The sequence below is a fragment of the Leucoraja erinacea genome, chromosome 37 (assembly GCF_028641065.1).
Source record: "Leucoraja erinacea ecotype New England chromosome 37, Leri_hhj_1, whole genome shotgun sequence".
Taxonomy (NCBI): domain Eukaryota; kingdom Metazoa; phylum Chordata; class Chondrichthyes; order Rajiformes; family Rajidae; genus Leucoraja; species Leucoraja erinaceus.
This window is the reverse complement of record NC_073413.1, coordinates 2,246,181-2,273,452: the sequence shown is the minus strand read 5'-3', so window position 1 is coordinate 2,273,452 and position 27,272 is coordinate 2,246,181. Positions and strand designations below refer to the sequence as shown.

At 48.9% G+C, this 27,272-nt stretch overlaps 1 protein-coding gene across 2 annotated transcripts in view; it reads right to left on the bottom strand.

The window, feature by feature from the left end:
- Nucleotides 1–6,386: 6,386 nt before the first annotated feature.
- LOC129713757 (GTP-binding protein Rhes-like) overlaps nt 6,387–27,272 on the bottom strand; it is a 34,062-nt gene continuing 13,176 nt past the window's right edge. For both annotated transcript variants that reach the window (XM_055663041.1, XM_055663040.1), the window contains 2 exons: nt 18,111–18,389; nt 6,387–7,220 (listed from right to left, as the gene is read on the bottom strand). In XM_055663041.1, coding sequence (XP_055519016.1) covers nt 6,691–7,220; nt 18,111–18,381 — 801 coding nt within the window. In that variant the 5' untranslated portion in view covers nt 18,382–18,389 and the 3' untranslated portion in view covers nt 6,387–6,690. The remainder of the gene's footprint in view (nt 7,221–18,110; nt 18,390–27,272) is intronic.

Here is a 27,272-nt window from a genome sequence, read left to right as displayed (position 1 = left end):
GAACATTGAAGTGTCCCCTCCAATATTACAATTACCTCTTTCTATTGAACTTAATTGAGTACTGATTCATCACTTGAGGAAGGTAGACAAAAATGCTGGAGAAACTCAGCGGGTGGGTCAGCATCTATGGAGCGAAGGAATAGGTGATGTTTTGGGATGAGACACTTCGTTAAATTTTGTCTACCTTCGATTTCTCCAGCATCTGCAGTTCTTTCTTAAACATCACTTGAAGACCATATAACCATATAACAATTACAGCACGGAAACAGGCCATCTCGACCCTTCTAGTCCGTGCCGAACACATAATCTCCCCTAGCCCCATATACCTGCGCTCAGACCATAACCCTCCATTCCCTTCCCATCCATATAACTATCCAATTTATTTTTAAATGATAAAAACGAGCCTGCCTCCACCACCTTCACTGGAAGCTCATTCCACACAGCCACCACTCTCTGAGTAAAGAAGTTCCCCCTCATGTTACCCCTAAACTTCAGTCCCTTAATTCTCATGTCATGTCCCCTTGTTTGAATCGTCCCTACTCTCAGTGGGAAAAGCTTTTCCACGTCAACTCTATCCCTCTCATCATTTTAAAAACCTCTATCAAGTCCTCCCTTAACCTTCTGCCCTCCAAAGAATAAACCCCTAACTTGTTCAACCTTTCTCTGTAACTTAGTTGCTGAAACCCAGGCAACATTCTAGTAAATCTCCTCTGTACTCTCTCTATTTTGTTGACATCCTTCCTATAATTAGGCGACCAAAATTGTACACCATACTCCAGAATTGGCCTCACCAATGCCTTGTACTAAGACGATGATAAGCAGAAGCGAAAACAAGACACAGAGTGCTGCAGTTACTCAGCGGGCCAGGCAACATCTCTGGAGAACATGGAAGTCTGAAGAAGGGTCCAAACCCAAGACACGATGCGTGGTGTGGATGATGTGGACAAAATCTGATCACTCGGCTGTGCTTCAACCTCCTGAGTGTAGGCAGCGACTAGAGGATTGTGCAGAGTTGGCCAGGGCAGGCAGATAGATGAGTGACCATGATTGATTGCTTGGAGGCGGTAGACTGGATGGTGTTCAAGATCTCAGCAATGGACCGGTGCCAACATGCCACGGTTGTTACTGACTTCACAAGGGAATGTGTGGAGGAGTGTGTTCCTACCAAGACCATTGTGCGTTCCCAAACCAGAAGCCTTGGATGAACCAGAAGGTCTATAAACTACTCGGGAAGTCATGATGGCGCAGCGGTAGAGTTGCTGCCTTACAGCGAATGCAGCGCCGGAGAACCGGAAATGATCCCGACTGTGGATGCTGTCTGTACGGAGCTTGCACGTTCTCCCCATGACCTGCGTGGTTTTTTCTCTGAAATCTTCGGTTTCCTCCCACGTACAGGTTTGTAGGTTCATTGGCTTGGTAAATGTAGAATGTGTCCCTAGTGGGTGTAGGATAGTGTTAATGTGCGGGGTTCACTGGTCGGCACAGACCCGGTGGGCCGAAGGGCCTGTTTCTGCGCTGTATCTCTAAACTAAACTAAACTACTGAGGGCCAGATATGTGGCGTTCAACCCAGTGGTATGAATATTGTTTTCTCTAATTTCAAGTAACCCTTGCTTTCCTTCTCTCTCTCCACCCATCCCCCATCTTAGTCATCCTGCTAGTTTCACTGTTTGTATCCCTTCGTTATCATCTCCTCCACAGCCAACAATGGACCATTGTGGGCTCCTTGGTCATCAGTGCCGGCTCTGATTTGTTCTGTACCTTTTCATACCTCTAGTTTCCCTCTCTCCTGACTCTCAGCCTATTCCTTTTGAGCAGTGATGCTGCCTGACCCATTGAATTACTCCAGCATTTTGTGCCTGTCTTCGGTGTAAACCAGCCTTGATAGTGTTAATCTGATTAATTGGTGCCAGAACAATCTTGCTCTCAGCATTCGCAAGAACTAATCATTGACTTGATGAAGAGAAGGCTGAGGGACCATAGACCTGTCTTCACCTGATGCGGAGGAGAGTCAACATCTTCACGTTCCTGGGAGTACACATCTCTAAAGATCTTGCCTGGACCTAGCATTTCCAAGAAAGCTCACCAATGTGTGTACTTCTTCCACAGATGTTTGAGATCTGGCATGCTCCTGAATGCTGTATTGAACATTTGCAGGTGTACAGCAGAGAGCTTATGGACAGGTTGTAACACGGCCCCATCAAGTAACTGAAATGCTCAGGATCGAAGGAGGTTGCAGAAACTGGTGGACATTGGCTGGTCCATCATGGGTACAGACCTCCCCATCATTGAAGCAGTCTACAGGAAGGTTTTGGTACTGGTTTATTATTGTCATGTGTACTAAGATATACATGATTGCATGCTATCAGATTAGATAATACTATACATAAATACAATCAAGTCAAACTCTAAATACAATAGATGGAGCAAAGGGGGAGATACAGAGTGCAGAATATAGTTCTCCGCATTGTTGTGCACCAGTTCCAGAGACAAGGTCCAATGTCCGCAATGGGGTAGAGGTGAATCAGACAGTACCCTAGCTTATAGAGTTCTGTTCAAAAGCCTGATAACAGAGGGGAAGAAACTTCAGTTTAGTTTAGAGATAGAGCATGGAAACAGGTCCTTCAGCCTACCAGGTCTGCGTCGACCAGTGATCACATCCACACACTAGGGACAATTGACGGAAGCCAATTAACCTGCACATTTTTGGAATGTGGGAGGAAACCGGAGCACCTTGGAAAAAACGTGTACATGGTCAGAGGAATAATGTACAAAGTCTGTAGTCATGATGGAACCAGGGTCTCCGGTACTGTAAGGAAGCAACTCTACCGCTGCACCACTATGCTGCCCCCTATGACTCCAGAGGCTAATCCTAACCCCTTCCTGCCTGATCCTGATCCTGAGTCTGGGGGTGCAAGGTCTGGAGGTCCTTCAGCCCACCCAGACGTGGTGGGCTGACGGACCTGATATTAACTGCCCCCAACTCGCTGCCACTGTTGGGAAGAAGGTACAGGAGTTTGAGAACCATGACCTTGAGGTTCAAGGGCAGCTTCTTCTAGTCAACCATCCAGTTCTTCAACTATCCTGCCCAACCCTAGCCACAAGCCTCCCTCAGCACTGAACCACTATAGATCTTACACAACTAAAGTTGCACTTTTGTGATCTGGTTTAACTTGAATATGTGATAATTTATACTTTACTTATCATGTTGTGTTTAATGTGCCGGTAAATGGGCGGCACAGTGGTAGAGATGCTGCCTTACAGCCCTTACGGGTGCTGTCTATACGGAGTTTGCACTTTCCTTCATGGGTTTCCTCCCACACTCCAAAGACATACAGATTTGTTGGCTAACATTAGACACAAAAATGCTGGAGCAGCTCAGCGGGACAGGCAGCATTCCTGGAGAATGAATGGATAACATTTCAGATCAAGACCCTTCTTCTGGCTTTGTAGGCTAACTGGCTTGGTGTAACTGTAAATTGTCCCGAGTCTGTGTAGGATAGTGTGAACGTGCAGGGATTGCTGGTTGGCACGGACCTGGTGGGCCGAAGGGCCTGCTTCCATGCTGTATCTCCAAACTAAATTTAAAAAAAAGCTGCAGCAAGTAAGAAATATAATTGTTTCAGTTGCGGTGCACGTGACATTGAAATACTCTTGTCGCTTGAGAGTGGGCGATGGGGTGGCTGGTTGGCACCTTCAGAGGCAGCCCTGTCGAACTAAGGATCAGTCTGGATACAAAGTCTCCTCAACATTCACTGATAACCCAATTATGTTTTCAGTAGCAGACCAGTGAGTGTATGGTCACCCGTACCAATGGTAGCTTTACTCTCAGATTCACTTCATTACCTGAAAAATGCAGAATGTCGCACAATGAGATTTCTATTTGTATGTACTGGGCTAATCTTTCCCTATATTATCACCCCCTGTATCTCTCTCCATCACCCCCTGTATCTCTCACACACCCTGTATCTCTCACCATCACCCCTATATCTCTCACCATCACCCCTATATCTCTCACCATCACCCCCTATATCTCTCACCATCACCCCCTATATCTCTCACCATCACCCCTATATCTCTCACCATCATCACCATCACCCCCATATCTATATCTCTCACCATCACCCCTATATCTCTCATCATCACCCCCTATATCTCTCATCATCACACCCAATATCTCTCCATCACACCCTCCACAAACCCCCCTCACTGTCACTTATCCTTTCAACTGCACTCCACCTCAACTTTTCCGTCATTCCCCCTCGATCACTTCCTCTCCCTCTCACTCTAGTCCCCCCCGCCCCCCAGCTCACCACCTCCATCCCAACCACTGCCTCTGAGCCTAACGTCTCCACCATTGTCACACCGTTCCCCCACCTCTCTCCACTGCTCCTGCCCTCTCTCCCACCTCCTCCACACAGCCCTACTGCCTCACCGTGACCCTAACGTCGCCCACCACCATCCCACCGCTGCCTCGAAGCCCCACCCCCAAAGCCGCACCGTCCTAATGCCCCTCCCCGACAGAGCCACACGTCGAGAGGTGAATCATGGGGAGCTTACACTTTAATTAGTCTCCCTGTGGATAAGCCTTCTGCTGCAGGATGAGCTGGACAACGAAGAACAACTCGTTATACTCCAACACGAAGAGAGGAAATGGAGGAGCCGCGGTGAACAGAGAGCGAGAGAGGAAAGAGAGAGACAGCTGGTATATAGGCAACTGGGGATGGAGCAGTTTCCCCAGCCCAGCAGCAGTGGCAGCTCCCACCTGCCCCCGGACCCAGAGCTGGCTATGTTGGGGTCTGGGTTCACTGAGGTGACAGGAGGGATCGATGGGATGGGGCAGGAGCTGGATGCTCCTGAAGGTAGGGGAACTGGGACACAGCCAAGGTGGAGAGGAGAGTGGGTGGGGTAGGCCAGTGTGCTGAGCCTTTCAGCCAAGGGCAGAGTTGCTGGGCGGGTTTGGGGCACAGGTCGAGTTGGCAATAGGTGGAATTGGTGGGTGATCTGTAGGTGGGAGTGGGTGGGATCTGTGTGGGGTAGGATTAAGGTGGTTCTATGAGCAGAGTTGATAACTGGGAGAGTTGGTGGGCGCAGACTGTGAGTGTGGGTGGGGTCTGGGTGGCAGACGCTGCTGAGCAATGGGTGAGGCCTGTGCGGGCAGGGCTGGAGTGTTGGTGGGGCTGGCAGTAGGCATGACAGGGGCAGTGGGTGGGACTGGGGCAGTGGGCAGGGCCAGGACTAGTAGTGTAGGGTGGGGCGGTTAGTGGGCAGTGGACTGGGTCAGGACAGGACTAGTGGGGGGTGGGGCGGTCAGTGGGTTGGGCCAGTTGGTGATGGGGCTGGGGCAGTGGCTGTGGGGCCATCCAAGGGCAGGATTTGGACAGTGGGTGGTATCTGGTTATGGGCGAGGCCTTGTAGTTGGCGGGGTTGGGGCAGGGCCAGTGTTCGTGGGCAGGGCTTGTGTGGGCGTGGCTGGTTCAGTGGGCGGGGCTTGAGCAATGGGTGAAGGCCATGTCCGAAGATGATGGCTGTCAGTGGCCAGGGCCTGTAGGGTGTGGGTGGGGCCATGGTTGGGGGCGGGACCAGGTAATGGGTCGGGTCTGAGTATGGACAGTGGGCGGGGCCAATGTTGGGCGTGGGTGAGGCTGAGTAATGGGTGGGGCCTGTGTTGGGTGTGGAAGGGGGCCAGGTAGGGGCGGGGTCTGGGTGCGAGCAGTGGGCGGGGCTGAGTAATGAGCGGGACCCTATATGGGACGCGGGCAGGTTGGGTGGGATATGGGCAGGACCAAAGATCCTAGGACCAGGTAGGGGTGGGGGACATGTAGGGGTGTAGTCTGGATGTAGATGGGGATGTAGGGTCTGGGGTCTGTGTGTAGGTGGGGCCATGTAGGGTCGGGGTTTGGGTGTAGGTGGTGCCATGTAGGGCCATGTAGGGGGGCGGGGGACAACTAGGGGTGGGGTCTGGTGTTGGCGGGGACGTAGGGGCGGGGTATGGATGTAGGGGCGGGATCTAGTGGGGGCAGGGACATGTAGGGGCTGGGTCATGTAGGGGCGGGGCATATGTTGGATGTGGGTGGGACCAGCTAAGGGGCGGGGTCTGGGTGAGGGCCGGGGCCTGTTCGATGTGGGTGGGGCCAACTAGGCAGCGCGGGGTCTGGGTGTGGGTGGGGCCAGGTAGGGCGGGGTCTGGGTGAGCGTGGGCGGGGCCTATGGGATGTGGGGGCCAGCTAGGGTGGGGGGCCAGCTAGGGGCGGGGACTGGGTGTGGGTGGGGCCAGCTAGGGGCGGGGACTTGGGTGTGTGGGCCAGCTAGGGGCGGGGTCTGGCCAGCTAGGGAGCGGGGTCTGGGTGTGGGTGGGTGGGGCCAGCTAGGGGCGGGTCTGGGTGGGGCCAGCTAGGGGCGGGTCTGGGTGTGGCCAGCTAGGGGCGGGGTCTGGGTGGGGCCAGCTAGGGGCGGGGTCTGGGTGTGGACAGTGGGCGGGGCTGAGTCGCTTCTCCCCTCAGACTCCCAGTGAGAAACAATCAGACATCCGGCAAAGGACTGAGGTGCTTTTTGCAAATCACCAGTAGATTGTGTGTCTGCTTTGATGGCGCTGATGGGTGTGTGCTGTCTCTGGTGGGGTGGTGGTTGGGTGCCAGGAGAGCGGGCCGTGAGCCGGGTGGGCCCGGGATTGCCCCACCACTGGGGCCGCTCACTGGATGAGACACTTCTCCCGCTCCCTGGCCTGCCCCCGGCCCATCACCTTCTCCTTGATGTACGTCAGGTCGCTGTTGATGCTGGGCCTGCGGGCCAGGGGCGACACCATGCCAAAGGCGCCCACCTCCTTGACGCGCCTCAGGCGGAAGGACTTGCGGTGCAGCGCCTCGCAGTACTGCACCGAGATCTTGCGGTGGAGGGCCGGGCTCATCTCATGGGGCAACTTGGCCATGCTGAACAGGGCCCGGAACATCTCCTCCACATTCGAGTTCTTCTTGGCCGAGATCTCGAAATAGACGCTGTTGGCGTCGCAGGCCACCAGCCGCTCGGCCTCGTCAGCCGGCACCTCCCGGTGCAGCTCGGTACGGTCAGACTTGTTGCCGCACAGCGCAATGGGGATCTCCATCTCTTCTTCGGTCTTGCCCTTCAGACACATCTTGCACTCAATGATCTGCCTGCGCAGCCGTTGGACCTCCTCGAACGAGCCTCTGCTGTCCAGGCTGAAGACCAGGATGAACACGTCCCCTGCACAACAACAGGGGGGACAGGGTCACTGAGGTCGGGGGAGTAATGGCCGGGGTATGGTGAGAACATTTAAACACCCTCTTGCTGCCAAGCCCCTTGTTCAATCCTCTCCCCCTCCCCCAACATCTCTGTCCCACCTGAACCACCATTGCCCCCCCCCCCCCCTCCCTCGCAGCTTCTTCTCCCTCTCACTCTACGGGCCCCCCCCCCCCCCCCCCCCCCCCCCCCCCCCCTCCTCGGCTTCCCAGGTCTCTACCTCCCTCCCTCCTCATCCTCCTCTCTCTCCCTCACTCCTCCTCCTCCTCCCCCCCCCCCCCCCACCCCCTCCTCCTCCGACCCACCCAATCCCTGCTCACCATCAGACACCCATACAAACTGATCCTACCTTATTTTCATATTCACTCTGCCCAGATTCTACCATGGCACCTACACTCTAGGGGGACAGTTAATCTACCAACCCGCATGTCTTTGGGATGTGTGACGAAACCAAACTCCACATCGACAGCGAAGGTCAGGATCGAACCTGGGTCTTGTGAGTTGAGAGGCAGTGCACAGCTTTAGCCCCAGAACTCTGCACATTCCTGCTTCGGACACTCTTCCTCCCATCGTGTTCTGTATCAGCACCACTGTAACAGCCTAACCACTTCTTCACATTGTCCTGGTGCCAAAGCATTTAAACCCAAGTCCCCTGGTCTGGGAGTGGCCACTGTTGGGAACAGGTTTCCCCCATGATCCTGTCTGAACACCAAGATCTTATACAATGAGAACAGAAAATGCTGGAAACACAGGGCAGGTCAGGCAGCAGCTGTGGAGGAGATACCGAGTTAACATAAATAGATAGACGAAAAATGCTGGGGTAACTCAGTGAGTCAGGAGGCATCTCTGGAGGTAGAGGATGGTTGGGGGACATTTTGGGCCAGGACTGAAGAAGGGTCCTGACTCTTGTCACCCATCCTCTTCTCCAGAGATGGTGCCTGACCCGCTGAGTTACTCCAGCACTGTGTGTCAATCTTTGGTGTAAACCAGCATCTGCAGCTCTTTTTTTCTACACCGAGTTAACATTTCAGGTCGAGGTCCCTTTGTCAGAACTGATTGAATCATATTCATGGCCCAATGAATGATCCAGTATATTTTGTTTTTGTTTTACAGACTTTGGGTTTCCATAATGTTGTCCGTCACTGTCCTACCCTCTCCCGAGCAGCTCTGCTCCAAGGGGTAAAATCACAGCTTCTAAACTGAACAGGATTGAACTCACAACCTGCTGTAAGGGTATGGAGAGAAGGTGGGCCCCACGTCCCGCTGCCCAGCTCCTGGGTCACTCCTCTTCCCTCTACTTTCCCCTCCCCACCCCGTAAGTCTCACCCACATCATCGCTTGGCTTCACATCTTTCCCATTCCAACTTCACTTGCATAGTGTTTTAGTTTTAGAGATACAGCGCGGAAACAGGCCTTTCAGCCCACCGGGACCGAGCCGACAAGCGATCCCTGCATATTAACACTATCATTAGGACAGTTTTTACATTTACCAAGCCAATTTATCTGCATACCTGTATGCCTTTGGAGTGTGGGAGAAAACCAAAGATCTTGGAGATAGCCCTCGCGGGTCAAGGGGAGAATGTGCAAACTCCGTACAGACTGCACCCGTAGTCAGGATTGAATCTGGGTCTCCAGCGCTGCAAACGCTGTAAGGCAGCAACTCTACCGCTGTGCCACCATGCTGCCTAATGAAGTGCTCGATGAAGATTCAACAGAAACCTCCTGCTTTGGTACTTAAAAGCCCTCTTTTTAACGACACATCCTTGAAGACACACTTTCAAGGATTTCAAGGATCAATGCCAGAGACCCAGGTTCAATCCTGACTACGGGTTATGTCTGTACGGAGTTTGTACGTTCTCACTGTGACCGCGTGGGTTTTCTCTGGGTACTCTAGACTCCTCCCACACTCCAAAGACGTACAGGGTTGTAGGTTAATTGGCTTGGTAAAAATTGTAATTTTTGCCTAGTGTGTAGGTTAGTGTTAGTGTATGGGGTGATCGCTGGCTGGTGTGGACTCGGTGGGCTGAAGGGCCTGTTTCCGTGCTGTTTCTCTAAAGTCTAAATCAAGTCTTAAAGTAAAAGCAATAAAGTTAGAACTAGTTCTAAGGTGCAGTGACCAAAGCTTGAAGAAGTGGCAGGCATCTGTGGAGTTGTATCTGCGTCTGATGTCTTTTGAGTAACAGAGGGTCTGGCCAGCTGCAAGTGCGAATGGCCTCTTGGGATCACGGCATGGTTACCCTGAACTGAGATGTGGGAGAGTGGAGGTCAGGAATGGATACATAATGTTCCAAAGGCCAGAGAGTTTGTACGTCCTTTGCAAGTTCAGCAAGGACACACTGTGGGTTATCGAGCTCTCAGCACGGAGCCCAGACGTGCTCTCTCTCCAGCCCACCGTTTCACCACAGAAGCAACACTCTGAGGTGTATTGTCACTGAATGAATGGGAGCTGCCACCAGGAGCTCAAGAGACCTCGACAGGGTTCATAAGTCATAGAAGCAGAATTAGGCCATTCAGTCCATCAAGTCTACTCAGTCATTCAATCAAGGCTGATCTATCTGAAGAAGGGTTTCGGCCAGAAACGTTGCCTATTTCCTTCGCTCCATAGATGCTGCTGCACTTTTGATTTCTCCAGAACTTTTGTCTACCTTCGATTTTCCAGCATCTGCAGTTCCTTTCTGAACAAGGCTAATCGATCTATCCCTCTTAACCGCATTCTCCTACCTTCTCCCATTAACCCCCGACACCCTTAAACCCCTGTCCCACGGTACGAGTTTATTCCAAGAGCTCTCCTGCGTTTACCCTGATTCGAACTCAGAGATTTACGGTAATGGCCACTCGTCGGTACTCGGGGCTCTCGTGGACATTTTTCATCATGTTGAAAAATCTTCACGAGTCTTCCCGTGCTTACCCGCAGTTAGCGAGTGTTCCCGAGTACCTGCCGTTAGTGTAATGGGGCTGTCCCACAGTACGAGCTAATTCAAGAGCTGTTTCAAACTCAGAGAATTATGGTAATAGCCGCTCGTGGGTACTCGGGGCTCTCATGGACATTTTTCAAATCTGCCTTTGGCAGGATCTGCAGGTGCTCGCATCTTATGTAGAATATTAAATGTTGGAAGAACTCAGTAAGTCAGGCAGCACCTCTGGAGGACGTGGAGAGGTGACGTTTAGGTTTGGGACTCTTTTTCAGACTGCTGAGTCAGAGTGAGAGTGGACGTGAGGGGAAGAATGACATTAAGCAAGAAGCTCAGGGTCACTCCTGTGAACTGAATGCAAGTGTTCAGTATAACAAACATCTAATCTCTGTTTAGTTTCTCTAATAGAGTACACATCGTGAACATTCAAAGCAGTGGAGCAGGAGGCACGGAAATCACTATCAAAACGGGGGGAGACACAATTTCTTGGTGGCCGCGCGCGCGTGCGCACACACGTGAGGCTTAGGCTGTGGACCCTGTGGACGGTAACATCGGGATCTGACCTGATTGTTGACCGACTCCGAACTACAGCAACAGCAGCTTAGTCCGCCCCGAATCGTGGGGCTTGAATCGGCCCGTTCGCCAGGGCTTTTCATGGGCCGGCGGGGGCTTCGACTCGATGCGGCTTGATTTTAAGTCGTGCCGGGCGCTGAAAGGCCCCGCAAATGGGCCGATTCAGCCCTTAGAAAGCGTCTGATAATGTCCGGATTACAAAACATGGGGGGGGTTGTCCCCCACCTCTGAAAGCACCAGGATTTCCGCCCATGGTTACTAGTGTAAGAAGAAACAGCAGAAGAGCACAAAATAACGTGGAGAGAGTGCAGAATAGATTTACCAGGATGCTGCCTGTATTAGAGGATTATATCTATGAGGAGGTTGAACAAACTTGGATTGTTTAGTCTGGAAAGTCGGTGGCTGAACGAATAGTCGATAAAATTACAAATGGTATAGATAGGGTAGACAGTCAAAACTTCCAGGGAGGAAATATGGAAGACTAGAATCAGTACCCCAATTCCTGCCTTCTCCCCATATTCCCTGACTCCGCTATTTTTAAAAATTCTATCTAACTCTCTTGAAAGCACACAGAGAACCGGCCTCCACCGCCCTCTGAGGCAGAGAATTCCACAGACTCACAACTCTCTGGGTGAAAAAGTATGTCCTCATCTCCGTTCTAAATAGCTTACCCCTTTTTCTTAAACTGCGGCCCCTGGTTCTGGACTCCCCCAACATCGGGAACATGTTTCCTGCCTCTAGCGTGTCCAAACCTTTAATAATCTTATATGTTTCAATAAAATCCCCTCTCACCCTTCTAAATTTCTGAGTATACAAGCCCAGCCACTCCATACTATCAACATATAACAGTCCCGCCATCCTGGCAATTAACGCTGCACTGCATTTTCCGCTGACTGGTCAGCACGCAACAAAAGCTTTCCACTGTACCTCGGTACACGTGACAATAAACTAAACTAAACCACTAGAAAACTACAACTGGGGCATTGTAGGGCAAGATGCAGGATACAAGAGGCAGCTCAGGCAAGGATGAGACGCAGTGCCCAGGCAAGAGGGCATTAATGAGGCCTTGGGGAGATGGGTTTTATGCACTGATTTAGAGAGGGAGCAAGGAATACATCTGGTGAGCAGAAACTAAGCCCTCTGAGAAAAGTGTGGATATCCACAGCAGCTCACAGTAGAAAGATATAGTATGCCTTCAGTCTGGATTTCCCTTGTGAAGTGATACCAGGAACGTCAATAGCCAGGAAGCATTAAGATGAAGGACAGAAAGGTGATGATTGTCCATTAGGCTGATGGAGATGCAGGGAAGCTTCATCCATTTGTTGTGACTTCACTCATCTCTTACCAAAACAAAAGAGAGTTGATGGGATATATGTGTACGACCTCTGTTGAACAAACTCACTTATACAGCTGCACATTGCACTATCAGTTGACAGGACGACATGAAAGGATGCTCTGTTCACATCCAGCTCCACAGCTTGTCCAAGGTCCACAGAGAGTGCTTTACTGTGGAGATATTCATGGCACAGGGGACCTCAGTGACGACATCACTGGCAGTTCTCCATCATCTGTGGAGTGTATGAAGACCAGAGATGGGGAGTGAAGCTCATTTCCACAGAATTTCCATTGAAGCCATATCCTACCACAGCATCTCTGGGGGAAATGCATTCCCAGGCTCCGTTTTTCCAAGAATAGGAATGCAGCGACATGCGATGATGTTCTGCATGAAGAGGTCGTTGTCCGTGCTCTTTGCCAGTGAAGGTCACAGTGGCTCCACTCTCCGCTCAGCGGATCACTCCCCGAGGTCAGCGCAGACGTTTACACGGGCTCCCGCACTGCTGCAGCGAGGAACTGGCTCAGACACCATTGTTCGCTTAGTTTTGGGTTTGTCTACTATGATTTCAGTTTGGCATCACAGACACTGGGATTTGCCAGTGTGGCTGGCCCCCATCTCTGTAAGGACAAGAACTCCATCAATAACCTGGACCATCAACATGATTCCACTCCCACAGCGCTCATGGATCGATCGACCTGTTTTTGTCAAAAGGGTGAACTCTGATTTCCAGTTACTTCATGCTGTCCGTTAATCTCCACCCTGCACTCACTCCCAAAGGGTGGAGGTGAGGACCCAGGCGGGTTGAACACCAGCACCTAAATTAATTCACAACAGAGAAGATTGGTCATGGCAGTATGCTGAGTATGATGTTGGAAGGCACTTGACAAATGCCCCACAGAGTGGTGGTCCATCAAGTGATTTTATGGATGCACAATTAAAAAGGATGAATCGATTGGGAGTAGACAAAAATGCTGGAGAAACTCAGTGGGTGAGGCAGCATCTATGGAGCGAAGGAAATAGGCAACGCTTCGGGCCAAAACCCTTCTTCGGACCAAATGGATTGGGAGGTTGTTTGTACTGGAGCTCGCTCCCTGATGATCTGGTTTTGGGTTCATCTTACATTTCAGCTGAATTTGCACCATCATATAGTTGCAGTTCAGATGAAACTTGTAGTAAATAGTCACGCAGATAGAAGGCACCAGAGGCTGCAGATGCTGGGACCGTGAAACAAACTGTCGGGAGAACTCAGTGGAGGGAAATTGACAGACAATGTTTTGGGTCAGGACCTTCTTCAGATTGATGCAGTAGAAGGGAGATGGTGGATTCATATAATTACAACAAAGAGGGGGAATGTACAGATAAGCTCTATTACTCTTTCAAAGAGCCCACACACTGGGTTGAATGGTGCCTTTCTGTGCTGTATAATTCCATGACTTTCTAATTTAAGTCTTTCATTTCTCTTCCCTTCACTAATTGCTCTTTTTATTCTTCACCTCCTGCATTCCTTTTTAAAAAACACTAATTTAAGTCAAAGTATCTCACTTAGCACTCATGATGTGCTCCTGGCCTTGCGAGTGTTAACTGAATCAGCTCTAAAGGGGACATTACACATATGGAGATGGATAGGAAATTAACACTGCCAGTATCTCAAGAATGATAAATGAGGAATTTGTTAATATATAAAAGAGCGGTAATACATCTGAAAGAATGAGCTCCACCCCCTCCCCTTTACCCCCTCTACTCCCCTTCTCCCTCTACACCCTCCCCCCCTTCCCGCTCTCTCTCTGTCCCTGCCCCTCTGTCTCTGCCCCCCTCTCTGTCTCTGCCCCCCTCTCTGTCTCTGCCCCTCTCTCTCTGTGCTTGCCCCTCTCTCTCTGTCTCTGATCCCTCTCTCTCTCTCTGCCCTCACTCTCTGCCCTCACTCTCTACCCTCCCCCCATCCCTCTCTAGACGTGCCTGCGAGTTGGGGGCTATGCGTCAGTGGATGGGGCGGGAATGGGGTAAAAGGAGCCAATTAATAATACTAATATAATATCAAGGGGGTTGGTTAGTGTGTGTGTGTATATGCGGGGGGTAGTTAGTGTGTGTGTGACGTCGCAGGCCGCCCCCCCCCCCCCCCTCTCCCCCCCAGGACCACGCGTTGAGGGAACGGGACCCACTTGGTCTAGTGAGACTTAAAACAATATGCAATACTACCTGAGAAATATGAATTCACAAACACTTCAGAGCAGCAGTGGGAGAAGGAGATGCTGTGGAAGAGGCTACAGCTGAGCGGTTGGGCCAGACCCTGACCTTTACAGGGTTGCCCACATCTTCTGCACACGGAGCATTTCTTTGCAAGAGATACTGTCGAGCACATCTCCCTTCATCAAGTCCACTCTCAGAAAATCAGTCCGTTCCCTCCTCGGCCTCTGTGGTGGCGTCCATCAAAACCGCTGCGGTCGGGTTTCCTTCAACCCGAGTCTCTACAGTTGCAATGTCAACGTCCTCCATGTGGACACGCTGTAGTTCCAACTCTCACAGGTGAGGACCGCCTTGGACGTACTGTTATCATTGATGACCTTCCTGATGTTGTACGAACTCCAGAATTCCCACATCAAGCTTATTCATCTATCGTTTTCACCGGTTGATGGGAGGTGTGTTGAAGGTAGTAAACGTCGAAATTAGACATCATGGCCTAGTCCATTGCCTAGATAAGGCAAGCGATGTTTGGTGGAAGGTACACCAGGTCCCTGGAAGGCAAGTTGGGAGGCTATCCTCCAAAGGTTATCACTGGGGGGGGGGGTGGGGGGGTGTGTCTTTGGAGACCTCAATCCAGGCGCACGTTTTCCTTGGGAGATGACGATGCATGACAGCATCCTTTCCAAAATAAACCCTGTCCAGTAACACTGAAGAGGAGTGAGCAGCATTGATGCCATGCTTGATGATGTTTAAAGGCGGTGCTCCCAGGCAGCCTGCTCAACAGTGCATTACTCCGGCCTTTATATTTGAAGATTGCTGCACGGGAGGCCCTGAATAACATTGTCATTGATCCCCCATCCCCCTGTTTCTGAAGTGGGCAAAGATGCTCCATGATCAGGAGCTGACTTAAATGCATGCGGTGGGCAGTTCAATCCTCCACCCTTGTGCATAACGCGATTTCACTCTACTCTAACGCAAAGCTCCTTGAATGAATGAACACAGCGTTCACTGAAGAGTCTTGGTGAAGCTTGGATCTTGCCGGCATTCCTCAAAACCCTTTGGATGGTCAGTGACGCAAAACTGAATCTGGACGAACCTTCACCTGGTGCTCACCTACCTCGAACTTACAAGATACATTTATTTGTCACATGTGCCAGTTAGCACAGTGAAATGTAATCATGAAACAGCCATACAATGAAAATAGAGAACACAACTTAGAGTTGATAGAATTCAACATAAAACACACAGCAGAATCAAAAGTTTCCCACTGTGAGAAGCACAACATAGAGTTCATATAGAGTTCTCTGCCTTAGCTAATGTAATCACGTACCCCCACCAGCATCTGTGCTGTCATTCAGCAAAGTTTTTACATTGAACCCTCTGTTGTTGGGAAGCACCACCGTTCTTTGTGCATGTTAGTCTTCCCAAAATAGTTCAGTATAGTTTAGAGATACAGCGCGGGAACAGGCCTTCGGCCCACCGAGTCCACACCGACCAACGACCCCCGCACATTCACATTATTCTACACTAGGGACATTTTTTTTACATTTATACCAAGCCAATTAACCTTAAACCAGTATGTCTTTGAAGTGTGGGAGGAAACTGGTCCTCAGAGAAAACCCATGCAGGTCATGGAGAGAATGTACAAAGGTACGTTCTCGAACGTACTCATGGTAGGGGATTCAATTGATGCTTAATGTTTTAACGCCTGTTTATAATGTTTAACGTTTAAATTACGTGTTTTCTGTGCTAAATCGGTTAATAAAGTTATTAGCCACACTTTACTTCTTCCCAACGACACATCACACGACGTGCGGTGACCGGAGAGCGGCAGGTAGACGGAGCTGGTTATGCGGGTCCCGGAGACCGCCATCCCGCTCGGACCGCTTCTGCCTCCGGGAGTCAAAGCCCCAACATCCACCTGTCACTGCCGCTGGATCCCATTGGACGAGCGGTAATGACTCTGCGCCCGCGTTGCCCGGGCCAACGCGATTCAAGATGGCTGCCTCCAGCAGGCGGGAAGGGCGAGGCCTGGGTGTGGCGGGCGGCTCGATGACCGCCTCCTCTGGTGAGTTTCAACGAGTTTATTATTTTGATATTGTATAGAAAGCGTCTGAAGGAAGTTCCCGACCCGAAACGTCGTCTGAACATTCCCTTCAGAGATGTTGCCTGACTCGCTGAGTCCTCCCAGGCTCAGCACTTAGAGATGCTGGTTTACACCGAAGATGGACACAAAATGCTGGAGTAATACCCAGAGATGCTGCCTGACCCGCTGAGTTACTACACATTTTGTGTCTATCCAAGGGTATTTTAATTTACCGGTTGATTCTTGCTTTATAAGATGGCGTCGTTCCTCTGAGTGGTTGCTCACAACACGGACCCAGAGTCTACTCCGAGTAACGCATCCCTCCCCGCGTGTCTGGGATAACATCTCTCCTGACCTGCATACTGGCCATTATTCATAGTTGATCACAGCCCATGTCTGCCCACTACGATCCAGCTGGATTGGTGCACTTGCCTTGGTCCGTGAGTATATAGGGAGGTTTCACGGCAGTCGGGTCACGACCCATGACCCGTACTGTTGCTACGCTACTCCAAATGGATTACACGCGATGAACTGCAGGTAGGCACTTAGCATTGTTTCCAGCGTAGCGGGCCCGTTAAAACCCGCTGAAATGGTCCATTTTTGCGCTGTAAATAATTATGGAAATCGGGATAAGCGTGTGAGACATTTATCCTACTTCAGAATTCCAAAAGTGAGGAGAAATTACGGTAGATAGAAGCGAGAGCTGAAGGGACAACAACAGCCAGAGTATTTGGCGAACATTGGCCGTTTGCTCGCTGCATTTCATCAACTAAGGCATTATTTGTTTTTGTTTTTTGTTGATTCCTTTGGCATCTAAAAAGTTTCAGAAGTGATGAATCTGGCTGTAATTTTTTTAAATCGCCCATGGTTCCCGAGTGGGTTTTTACATACAAAAAGAAAACGCCTCTGAAGCAAAATTTACAGACAGATTTATCACTTCTGAGACTTTTTAGATACCAAAGGAATCAAGAAAAAACACAAATAATGCCTTACTTGATGAAATGCAGTGAGCAAACGCGATAATTCCCAATATTTTCAATTCCGATATCTTGCACAGCCAATGTTTACCAAGCATTTTAGCTGCCGTTGTCCCTTCAGCTCTCGCTTCTCTTTACCTTCATTTTGCTTCACTTTTGGAATTCTAAAGTTGGGTACATGTGTCTCACACTTACCCCGACTTCCACAATTTTTTTCAGTGCAAAAATTCAACATTTTGGTGGTTTTTAACAGGTAGGAAAGTACGCGTTTCTTGTATTAATAACATATACCGGAAGTGACGGATGTCCTCCAGATGGATTGAACGGCTCCGTGCATCAAGCCGTATGACCCAGTGACCTTACGTGCAACCCCCCTATATCTAGGCAAAGCCAGAAAGCCACCTGTAACGGCTTCTGATCTATCCCACCAGATAGATCGAAATATTCTTCTACCACCGGAAGCCAATTTATGCGCGTACTCATTACTTCACTCATGCGGCTATCCATCCCTCTTTACCTCCCTCCATTTTCAGTCTACTGCACTCTCCCTCCTTGCTGCTAGTCTCACTCCATCTCCCCACTGTGCCCCTTTCCACCCCATACTTTCTCTAAACATGGTATTTCTGTCCATTCATTCCATATTTTCGTATTTTCTCCGTATTATCATTTATCCCTCTCTCCCATTTCATTTTTCGCTGCTTTTTCCCCTGATGCTTTCTCTCTATCCTTCCTTTCCTTTCCTCCCATCTCCCTGTTTGTTTTATCCTCCTTCTCCTTGTAAACACCCACCTGTCAGAATGGAAAGCCTCCTCATGGCAGGGAAGGGGTGGTTGCCGGATGTGTCGAGGATGTCGAGCTGATAGATGTCACCGCGGATGTTGTAAACCTTGCGGTGGAAGTCTTCGATGGTGGGAGTGTAGTGCTCCTCGTACCTGCTGTTGAGGAAGCGCGACACGATACATGACTTCCCCACTTTGGAGGCCCCCAGGACCACCATCCTGTAGGAGTTCTTGGCGGGGACATTGAGCATGGCAGGAGTTGAATGGAAAGGCTTCATCATCACCCCACCTAGGCAACAGAAGATTCCAGTTAGAGAACTGTTACTGATAGCTCGGGCAACAAGCTTGTCGGCTCCCTTTAAGGGTGTGTCAGATACACTTTTGGGGCCTGGTTTCTGAACCCCTCTTTCCCCAGTTTTCTTCCAGATGCAGCATCCAGCCCAATAATTAACCATTGTCAGCTGCGTATGTGGTTGCTCCAGTAGTTTGTTAGAATCATACAACACATAAATAATGTGTAGGAAGAAACTGCAGATGCTGGTTTACACTGAAGATAAGCACAAAATGCTGGAGTAACTCAGCCGATCAGGCAGCATCTCTGGAGAAAAGGAATAGGCGACATTTTGGATCAAGACCCTTGATCAGACAAGGCGAACACAAAAATAAGCCCTTCAGCCCAGCGGGTCTGTGCCAATCATCAACCACCCATCTACACTAATTCTATATTTTATTCTCCCCATATTGTCATCAACTTTCCTCAGATTCTACCCTCCCCACCCACTGGGGGCAATTTACAGCGGCCAATTAACCTTAACACCCGCGCTCTTTGGAATGTGGAAGGAAACCAGAGCACCCCAAGGAAACCGACACAGTCACAACATGCAAACTCCACACAGTCAGCAGCCGAGGTCAAGATCGAACCCGGGTCTCCGGCGCTGTGGGGCAACAGCTATACTCGCTGCGCCACTGTGCCGCCCCTCTGGACAGACACTGGACCATGGGTCATGGAGAGCCTCGGTTTCCTGCTCCATTTAGGTGGATGTCGGAAGGGCAGAGGCCCAGTTCATCTGTGGTACCCTCTACATGGACTGAACGCTGTGTGAGTACACGATAGGAGTAGAGGAGCAGAAGGGATGGCATTGCAGATTGGTTGCAAAGTGAAAGCAGGCCATTCTGTCTATCGAGCCTGTATCAATGTCCTACGAAGGCTTCAAGGATTTTAACCTGAAAATGTCATCAATTCCTCTCCTCCCCATACACCTGAAGATGTGCTCGACACACTGAATTCCTCCAGTTAATTGTTTGTGGCTGCATGCAAAGGTTAGGTCCACCCCTTTGCTTTTACCTCCTAGCTCTTTCCTTCCAGACGCTAATTCTCTTTTTTTGAATGCCAAAGTTGAATCTTCCTACAGTACCACCCTAGCAAAGTGTCTGGCCCTGATTATTATCTGCTCCTCCTCCCTCTTTTGGTTCTTTTGCTCTATTTTTATTTATTTTTAATATTTTTATTAGAAGCAAGTACATATCATAATAAAAAACATTTCAGGACCATGATCTAGGATCCTTCCATGGCTGGAGATTGAGGGGGTGAGTTCGGTGGGAACATCCCTCAAACAAAGGAAGCAATATGCACTTTAGACTCAAAAGGACATTGATCAGAGTTATTTCTCAATGGTGGTGAAGGAAACAGAGATTGAAAGTAAACTAGGCTATTCCTGAGTTCGAAAATTGTTAATATGTCCCGTGGAAAAATAGTCAGAAAATGGAGACCAAGTTCTCCAATGAAAATGTTTTGTTTGTCCAGTAAGACAAGCCTAGTTTTTCAGATGGCAAACATTTCCATTATCCACATTTTAATTGTAGGGGTAGTAGCCTTTCCAAAATGGACATCATTTTTTTTTTTTCCTAGGGACAATAGCGTGATTTCACGAAATGACACTGGAGTGGAGAAGCAGCACGGATTCAAATCTGTGGAGTACATGCTATACATCCGGTCGGTACATTTAGTGAATTTAAAACACGACTTAAGGAATAAAGTTAAAAGTCTCGAAAACGTGCTGGGATGCTGCTCTTTACTGGCCATACGGGGTGGCTTTAAACCTGAGGGGTAGACCTAAATTTACAGTCCACCAAAAAAAAGATAGGGGGCTAAGGGAGGGATTCAAGAGGGAGCTGAAGGTCAAATCCAGCAGCCTGTGACCAGCGGATACATAGTGCCGATGGCAATTTAAAGATCCAAAAAATCGAGGCTTATCTCGTTTCCTGTAACACAGGTCATCAAAGTAAGGCATGTATATACTTTTTTTCATCTTTATTCACTTGTTATATGAAAAGTTTTAAAAGTGAAAAATCCGTCAGTAAAATTGCAAAATCGCCCATGGTTCTCAGGTGGGTTTTAACATGCAAAATGAAAACATTTGTGTGTATTCAGCAAAGCAGTGATCCTGGCCAAGTCTGGGGAGCACCACGATACACCAGTCTAAAACCCACCAATACTACTGGTTTATTTGTCCGCACCATTGCACAAAGATGTCCAGTCGAAATGATATGTCAGCAGGTTTACAGGGCAGGAGATGCTCTCACATACAAAACCTGTAAAAGGCTCAACATCAGGCCTCTGCTACCACCCATTCCAGACTGCAGGGGTACGTGTTGAGGGACGCACAGAAGCTTGGTGCAGCCAACGTCAAGGCTCTGTGGGGGAGGACCATGATCTAGGATCCTTCCATGGCTGGAGATTGAGGGGGTGAGTTCGGTCGGAACATCCCTCAAACAAAGGAAGCAATATGCACTTTAGACTCAAAAGGACATTGATCAGAGTTCTTTCTCCATGGTGGTGAAGGAAACAGAGATTGAACTAACCTAGGCTATTCCAAGTACAAAAATTGTTAATATGTCATGGAAAGATAGAGAAAATAATCAAAGTATCCAATGAAATGTTTTGTGGTGGAAGTAAATAATATTAGCAGATGGCAAATGGCTGCAGGAAGACGATAGTAGCCTGATGAAGTGGACAAAATGGTGGCTAGGGAAAGCGATAGTAAATGGCAGAGTGTGGAGGAAGAGAAGGATTCACTGATGGTCGCAGGACAGGTGCTGAAGAAGGCATCATTTAAAATTTAGAACAGAGACTTAAGGAATAAAGTTAGCAGTCTTCAACGTGCTGGGTATGCTCACTTATGGCAATACTTGGCTTTAAACCTGAGGGGTAGAATTTTGTTCACCAAAAGGTATTGGGGGCAAAGGGAGGGATCTGAGGTATGCTACAAGTCAGTCGTCAGCCTGTATCCCAGATACATAGTAGACGATGGCAACTTGAAGGATGAGACAAACTAGAGGCTTACTCCTGTCCTGTAACACAGGTCCCAGTCTCACTGTATATATCCCAGCTCTCAATCCCATGCTACGAGCTACAACATGAACTTGCATCGAGGTGATGCCTTTAACATAGTCAGATGTTGCAAAGTGCTCACAGGAGACAGAGGGTGGTGAACCTGTGGAATTATTTGCCACAAAAGTCTATGGAGGCAAAATCAATGGATATTCTTAAGGCGATTGACAGATTCTTGATTAGTACGGGTGTCTGGGGTTATGGGGAGAAGGCAGGAGACTGGGGTTGAGAGGGAAAGATGGATCAGCCATGATTGAATGGCGGTGTAGACTTGATGGGCCAAATGGCATCATTCTGCTCCTATAAACGTATAAGTGACCATCAGGGGAGTAGGAAATCTATTAGCCCACAACCCGCACAGTCCCAAGGTTTTGTCTTTTCTAGTGGACAGTATTATTGGGCTTACTATTATTATTGGCAGGTGTATTTCAGATCATCGGAACCTCACTGATTCCTAATTCTCTCTCCTCATTTTTTTTTAAGTACATTAATTCAAAGCTTACTCTCTCATTACCCTCTTGTGTGCCAGTGAAAGCCATTTTTCCTTCCTTATCAAAAGCAGTCCTAATTCTGAACATCTCCAATAAATCTCCCCTCAATCCTCTTTAATGTTGCTGTAAAGACTTCCAGCTTCTTCTGCAACTCCAAACATCTCGTGTTTTCCCACACTGCAAAAGTAAATCTCTCCGACACCCTCACTAAGACTCCCATCCCAAGGCATGATGGCCAGAAATGCATACCGTCTTTCAGCGGAGATTTAACCAAAGATTTTAAGTAGTCGGAAGAATATCCTTTTGTTTTGAACTCCACTCATCAAGCCAAGGACCTGCATCCATCATAAAAAGACGTCACACCACTTACATGGCCTTTAATAATTTTCCTTTCAAAATAAATCACTTCCAATTTCTCTTTTTCATTTCATTTGCTGCTGTTATGCTAATTCACCAGTTGGTCTTTGAACTCAAGGTCTGCTAAAACACATGGGGAACTGTGGTGTGACAGTTATGTTGCTGTTCTGCTGTCCTATGACCTAGTTTTGTTGTTTAGTTTACTGTGTTATTGTCACTAGTATCAAGGTACAGTGAAAAGCTTTTTTGTTGCCTGCTATCCAGTCGGAGTAAAGACTGCACAGTAAACTCTCGCTATAACGGACAAAAGGGAAGGGGGGGAGGGGGGGAGGCGTCCCTTATCCGTTACTGGCGATTGTCTATTATAACCGAGTGAAGGGGCTGAATAAGAACTAGTTTAGCCCAAGGCTGGGAGAGAAAAACGTTGTGTCGGTGGAGGATGGGGTGTTAAACCTGGGGGATTCACATCCCGGTCCCACACGCAGTGCGACAGGGACTGGCCCGATATTCACCCCGCCTTCATGAAGCCCACTCTCACACTCATAAAACCCTCTACATAGAGGTCTGTTATTGCAAGGGTGTTTGTACATGATTACAATCATGCCGTCCACGGTGCACAGATAAAGGAAATAACGTTTAGCGCAAGATAAAGAAAGTCTGATTGAAGATAACAGGACAGCTCTCTAGTTGGTGATAGGGATGCTTCAGTTGTCTGTTAACTGATAACCTATGTTATTGATCCCAGAGAAATCAGTTCTCCCACTGTGGATGCTGGCCAATTTCAATTCAAGAAAAAAACCCAGCAAGGTGATTAAGTACAACACCTCCGGAGGCCTGAGTCTAAATGCCACCGCTTGTTCAAGAATAGTACCCATCATCTTATCAGTGTGGGCAGTGAATGCGCTTTAAATCTCTCGGCATTTAAACATTTCCAAATGAAGCCTGCCATACTCAAAGTGCGGGTCTTTAAGGTGTGCAAAAAGAGCAGTGATTCCAATGGAGACCAGCCGGCTTTACATTTCACTCCTCCTGAGGTCGTGGTAGATACAATCATGCTGCCTGACCTTCTGAGTTCCTCCAGCACTTTGTGTATTGTTCAATATTCCAGTAGTTACGATCTCTTGTGTATCAAGAGAAGATATTATATTCACCCTATCAACTCAATAGACATTAGGTGCAGGAGTGAAGGCCATTCGGCCCTTCGAGCCCCTTGTCATTCTGAGGCTTTTAGATAAACATATGGATATGCAGGACATGGATCATGTGTGGGCAGTTGAGATTGGACTATCTTGGCATGATGTACAGCACAGACATTGTGGGCCGAAGGGCCTGTTCCTGTGCTGTACTGTTCTAAGTTCTCTGTTCCTCCTTCCTTATCTGGTACCATTTTGTCTCCATTTCACCACCAGTCCCAGCCTTTGCCACTATCTTCACCTATCTGACAATCGACCCACCCCACCTATATCCACCTATCACTTGCCAGTTTTTGCTCCTCCCCTACCCCATGCCTTTTCCAACTTTCTCACCCTTCTCCATCGGCCCGAAGGAGTCCTGGACCGAAATATTGTCTGTTCATTTCCGCCCACAAATGCTGCCTGACCCTCTGAGTTCCTCCAGTGCTTTGTGTATCGTTCAAGATTCCAGTGTCTGCAGTCTCTTGTGTCTACAGAGAAGAGGGCTCACCGCTTTCTGTCTCCCGTTCTCTTTCATATCTACAGTACCAACAAATGTACTGCGTGGCACTTCATCAGTCACACCACAGACATCAATAGGAATCATAGAGTCAGGCATCACAGAAACAACCCCTTTGTCCCATCTCAACAAGATTGCCCCGTCTAAGCTATTCGAACTTGCCCATATCCCTTGAAACCTTTTCTATCCATGTATCGTCCAAGTGTCTTGTAAATGCTGTTACAGTCCCTGCCTCAACTACCTCCTCTGGCAGCTCGTTCCATATACCCACCACCCTCTGAGTGGGACAAAGTTGCCCTTCAGGTTCATTTTGCATCTTGCCCTCTCACCTTAAATCTATGTCCTCTGGTTCTCGATTCCCTTACTCTGGGTAAAAGGCTCTGTGCATTCACCCTGTCTATTCCCCTTGTCATTCTGAAAGCTCAATTCACTTACTGAGCCACAACTAAAATTCATCCGTAAGTTCTGACAATAGGCAATAGGTGCAGGAGTAGGTCATTCGGCCATTCGAGCTAGCACCGCCATTCAATATGGTCATGGCTGATCATCCCCAATCAGTACCCCGTTCCTGCCTTCTCCCCATTTCCCCTGACTCCACTATCATTAAGAGCCCTATCTAGCTCTCTCTTGAAAGCATCCAGAGAACCTGCCTCCACCCCCCTCTGAGGCAGAGAATTCCACAGACTCACCACTCTCTGTGAGAAGTGTTTCCTCGTCTCCGTTCTAAATGGCTTACCCCGTATTCTTAAACTGTGGCCCCTGGTTCTGGACTCCCCCAACATCGGGAACATGTTTCCTGCCTCTACCATGTCCAAACCCTTAATAATCTTATATGTTTCAATAAGAACACCCATCATCCTTCTAAACTCCAAAGTGTACAAGCCCAGCTGCTCCATTCTCTCAGCATATGACAGTCCCGTCATCCCGGGAATTAACCTTGTAAACCTTCGCTGCATTCCCTCAATAGCAAGAATGTCCTTCCTCAAATTAGGGGACCCAAACTGCACACAATACTACAGGTGTGGTCTCACTAGGGCCCTATACAAACCTTTCCTTGTGCTATCATTTTTTCTTAGTATCAACATTCTGGAAAAAAAAAGAGATAAGTCTTCTGCTGGTGCAAGACTGACAGTGGGCTGTTCTTGAGCATCGCTTTTCCTTCCAGTATAGTCCCAGCGCAGTCTTCCTGAGGGAGGCAACGTCCCAGTACATCAGTCCAGGCCAGTCCAAGCATTGAGCTGCACAATGGCTGCCCCTGCGGCCCCCTCATAGAGTGAGTTTAACGGCACGCAAGACATCCCTGGCCCAGATCCACCGACTGCCGTTTGAGGTTGAACGTCTTTGATGAGGTCACACGGGATAGGCTTCTTGCTGCACCAAGGGCCAAAACCAGAGTTCAGGGAAAGGTCAGGACAAACTTCACATTTGCTGCCATTTGGCTTTGAGAACTATGGGAAAGGAAAGAATTGGCAGGGGTGGAGAGACAGATGGTCTTAATTTTAGTGACGAACAAGTTCTATTGCTGCAACATTCTAATAATGGCAACATTTTCCCATGCCTCTCATCGTCAAGCCCTCCTTCATTAAAGTTATGATTCATCCTCGTGACGAGCATACATGCTCTGTGGGATCTCGTTTGCTCCTGATGAACTTGCAGTGGTCCCCTTACGGCAGATACGAGACCTGCAGCTGAATGATGGTGAGACTGAGGCACAAAGGTGTCCGTGTCTCCAGAGGGATCACAGCCTCTTGGCTTCACACGACCTCCTGTGACGGACTCAAATTCAGGTTCAAGAGAGTTTATTGTCATGTGTCCCTGATAGGACAATGAAATTATTGCTTTGCTTCAGCGTGCAGAACATAGTAGGCATTTACTACAAAACAGATCAGTGTGTCCATATACCATAATATAAATATATACACACATGAATAAATAAACTGATAAAGTGCAAATAACAAATAATGGGTTATTAATAATCAGAGTTTTGTCCGAGCCAAGTTTAATAGCCTGATGGCTGTGGGGAAGTAGCTATTCCTGAACCTGGTTGTTGCAGTCTTCCCGGCTCCTGTACCTTCTACCTGAAGGTAGCAGGGAGATGGGTGTGTGGCCAGGATGGTGTGGGTCTTTGATGATACTGCCAGACTTTTTGAGGCAGCGACTGCATCACGATGCACTACTCTATCCTAGTCATCTCCTGCATTTGGCCTGGTTGCCCCTGATGGGGGAAAGACACAAAATGCTGGAGTAACTTAGGGCGGCGCAGCGATAGAATTGCTGCCTTACAGCGTCAGAGACCCGGGTTCCATCCTGACTACGCCTGCTGTTTGTACAGAGTTTGCACGTTCTCCCTGTGACTGTCCGGGCACTCCAGTTTCCAAAGGCATTCCAAAGACGTGCAGATTTGTAGCTTAATTGGCTTCTGTAAATTGTCCCTAGTGTGTAGGATAGTGCTAGTGTAAGGAGTCCACGCTGTATTTCTAAACTAAACTAAACGTAGCAGGTCAGGCAACATCCCTGGTTTTGTTTCCAACCTGAAACATCACCCATCCATGTTCTCCAGGGATACTGCCTGACCCGCTGAGTTACTCCAGCTTTTTGTGTCTTGGCTTTACAAAGCCTCAGAGTCAAGCAATCCCAAGTGTGGCTGTCCTCTGAGGCTTTACAGAAGTGCTATGCAGGTGACCCACTCTTACTGTATTCCACTGCTGCAGGAAGCCCCAGCCCTTTCCCTTCTGCCTCCTGCCAGCCCGCAGCCCGCTGGTGCCTGGTCTGTCACCCTTGACACACGAGCCGCCAACCCACTTTGCTCGTCTCTCTCGGAGAAGGTGACTCAGGCAGCTTTCCCCGACATCATCATCATCATCCTCCTCCTCTCCCTCAGTGTGGAAACAGGCCCTTCGGCCCAACTCGCCTACACCGGTCAACAATGTCCCAGCTACCCTCGTCCCACTTGCCTGCGCTTGGTCCATAACCCTCCAAACATGTCCTATCCATGTACCTGTCCAACTGTTTCTTAAACACAACAGGATGGTTGAACACAAATTTAAAACCGCTGCTTGGGATGGGTGAGCAGGGGGGGGATTACTCCGTTTTTTTTCCTTCTTTCCTTTTTTCTCTTTTTCTTGATTTATGTATCAATTTACTCTTCTTGATTTATGTATCAATTTATAAAATGTTAAAAATGAAGCTCTATGAAAATTGTATAACTGTCATGCTGATTGATTTATTCTTGTACAATTGC